Source organism: Penaeus monodon, unplaced genomic scaffold, assembly GCF_015228065.2.
Source record: "Penaeus monodon isolate SGIC_2016 unplaced genomic scaffold, NSTDA_Pmon_1 PmonScaffold_6104, whole genome shotgun sequence".
In the NCBI taxonomy this organism is placed as follows: Eukaryota; Metazoa; Arthropoda; class Malacostraca; order Decapoda; family Penaeidae; genus Penaeus; species Penaeus monodon.
In genome coordinates, this window is record NW_023661112.1 from 1 (window position 1) to 2,887 (window position 2,887).

Consider the following 2,887-nt stretch of genomic DNA (forward strand, 5'->3'; position numbering starts at 1 on the left):
TACTAATTTAAAAAATACACACACACACACCATACCCACCACACACATATATATATAATATATATAAAAAATTTTATATATATATATATATATAAATAATTTATATATTATAATTTCCCACACATACACCACACCCCATTTACATTATAAATAATTACACATTCTAAATATACAACGTATAATTTGAAATATAAAAAATTATATATTTATATATATATATATATATTTTAATACATTATAAATATTAATTATAAATATAATTAAATTATATAAAATACATATATATATTAATACAGTGTACATATACATATATCCCCATAGTATATAATATATATATTTATATTAAAATATTGTGTGTGGTGTGGTGTTGTGTGTTGTGTGTTGTGGTGTGCGGTGTGTGTGTGTGTGTGTTGTGGGGTGTGTTTTGTGTTTTTTGTGTGTGTGGTGGGTGTGTGTGGTTTTTTGAAGTGTGGTGTGTGTGTGTGTGTGTGTGTGTGTGGCGTGTTTTGGTGTGTGGTGTGGTGTGAGTACACACAAAATTAAATATACTAATTTTAAAAACACACCCCACCACACATACACACACACACACCACACCCCACATATATATATATAAAAAAATTTAAAAAATATATATATTATATATATTATGTATGTATATATTACCACCCCAACAGACACCCACCACCAACCTCCGGGGTGTCCTCGGCAGGCAGCTCCTCCGGGGCCTCGGCGGGGCACTCCCCCGGGGGTGCCCGGGCAGGCAGCTCCTCCGGCTGTCCTCGGCGGGGCAGCTCCCCCGGCGTGTCCTGCGGCAGCCCTCCGGCGTGTCCCGGCAGGAGCCCTCCGGGGGTCCTGGCGGGTCTCCTCCGGCTGTCCTGGCCCAGGTAGCTCCCCCGGGGGTGTCCTCGGCGGGCACTCCCCGGGGTCTTGGGCAGGCATCCTCCGGGGTGTCCTCGGGGGCAGCCCTCCGGCTTTCCTGGGGCAGGCAGTCCTCCGGAAATCCTGGGAAGGCAGCTCCTCCGGGTGTCCTGGGCGGGCACTCCCCGGGCGTGTCCTCGGCAGGCAGCCCCTCCGGCAAGCCCTCGGAAGGCAGCTCCTGGGCGTGTCCTGGGCGGCGCTCCTCCGGGGTGTCCCGGCGAGTCCTCCGGGTGTCTCGGCAGGTCCCCCTCCGGGGTGTCCTGGGAGGAGCTCCTCCGGCGTGTCTTCGGAGGAGCTCCTCCGGGGTGTCCTCGGCGGGCAGCTCCTCCGCTTTCCCCTCGGGGGCAGCTCCTCTGGCTGTCCCGGAGGCAGCTCCCCCGGCTTTCCCTTGGGCAGGCGCTCCCCCGGGCATGCCCTTTGGGGAGGCAGCTCCCCCGGGCAACCCTGGGGAAGGCGCTCCCCGGCAAGTCCTCGGCGGGCGGCTCCCCCGGGGGCCCTCGGCGGGTAGCTCCTCCGGGCTCCTCGGCGGGTAGCTCCTCCGGGGTCTCCTCGGCTGGCACCCTGGGCATGTCCTGGCAGGCATCCCCGGCATGTCTTCAGCAGGCAGTTCCTCCGGGGTGTCCTCGGCGGGCAGTCCTCCGGGGGTCCTCGGCAGCAGCTCCCCCGGGCTGCCTCGCGGGGCGCCCCCCGGGTGTCCTGGGCGGCAGCTCCCCCCGGCTGTCCTCGGCGGGGGCAGCTCCCGGCAAGTCCTCGGCGGGCAGCCCCTCCCCCCATGTCTCGGCAGGCAGCTCCTTCCAGCATGTCCTCGGCGGGCAGCTCCTCCGGCATTCCTCGGCAGGCAGCTCCCCCGGGGCATCTCCTCCGGCATCCCTCGGCAGGCAGCTCCTCGGCATCCCCTCGGCAGGCAGCCCCTCCGCATTCTCGGGGGCAGCTCCCCCGGGCATGCCCCCCCCCGGCAGGCAGCCCTCCGGCATGTCTCGGTGGGCCCGCCCCCGGGCGTCCTTTTGCCCACCAGCCCCTTGAGGGGGCATCCCACAGAACGGGTCGTTTGGGTGCATGTCTATCACCCCAAATTGCTTCTCCTGCCCCGTCCCCGGCAGGCTTTTTCTCCTCACGTCCCCGGCAGGCGTTCCCCCCGGGGCAGGGGGACTCATCCGGTGCCCGGGGCAGGCGACGACTCCCCGTCGTTGGGCAGGCGCCGATCCCGGCGCGTCCGGGCAGCGACGCTCCCCGGGCGCGCCCGGGGCAGGCGACGACTCATCCGGGCGTCTGGCGGGGCGCACTCACCTGCGCCCCGGGCGGGCGACGCTCATCGCCCCTCCTGGCGGGCAAACGACTCATCCGGGCTCCGGCAGGCGACGATCACCCCGGCCCGGCCCGGGGCAGCGCGACTACCCGGTGCTCCTGGCGGCACACCCTCCGGGGCGGACTTCGGCGGGTAACCTTCCCGAAAGCCCGATCTCACCATCTCCGGGCGGGCACCCACGCCAACGGGTCTTTCGGGTGCAAACCCCCGCACCCCCAGTTTTCCAAGGGGACTGCTAGGGGCGGCTAACCCTTTCCGATTACGTGCAGTGTGGGGGGGTGTTCCTGTGGGCTGGGCTTCCTTGACCGCGCCTGCTTCTTCCGCGGCCTTTCCCGGGAATCTTTTACGCTTCTGTCCGTTTCCCGACGGATTCCCGCTGCGAGGGGTCCCGGGCAGAGGGAAAACCGTCCAGGTGCGCTCCGTCGTCAGTCGCCCTTTGGGCCCTTTTTACTCCCGGATTTGATTCCGGACGATGCTCCCTCACGAAAGGGGGCCCAGGAAAGGGTAAAAGGGGGGCCCCATTTCCCTCCTGCGCTTGTCTGCCTTCCGACCCCTGTCCTTTTCGCGGTTCCTGCGGGGCTGCTCTTCCGACAGCTGCCTCTGTTTTTCTCCCCGTTTCGGTAGTACAGGGCCAGCTGCTCGCGTCTGATCCTCTCCTTC

General features: G+C 61.4%; 1 protein-coding gene across 1 annotated transcript; it reads right to left on the minus strand.

Moving 5' to 3' along the window:
- Nucleotides 1-692: 692 nt before the first annotated feature.
- On the minus strand, nucleotides 693-1,513 carry LOC119571390 (translation initiation factor IF-2-like; the record flags this gene model as incomplete). Its single annotated transcript, XM_037918717.1, has 1 exon — nucleotides 693-1,513. A coding segment is annotated over exon 1 (821 nt), but the record flags the coding sequence as incomplete, so codon positions are not given.
- Between the last annotated feature and the right edge of the window lie 1,374 nt (nucleotides 1,514-2,887).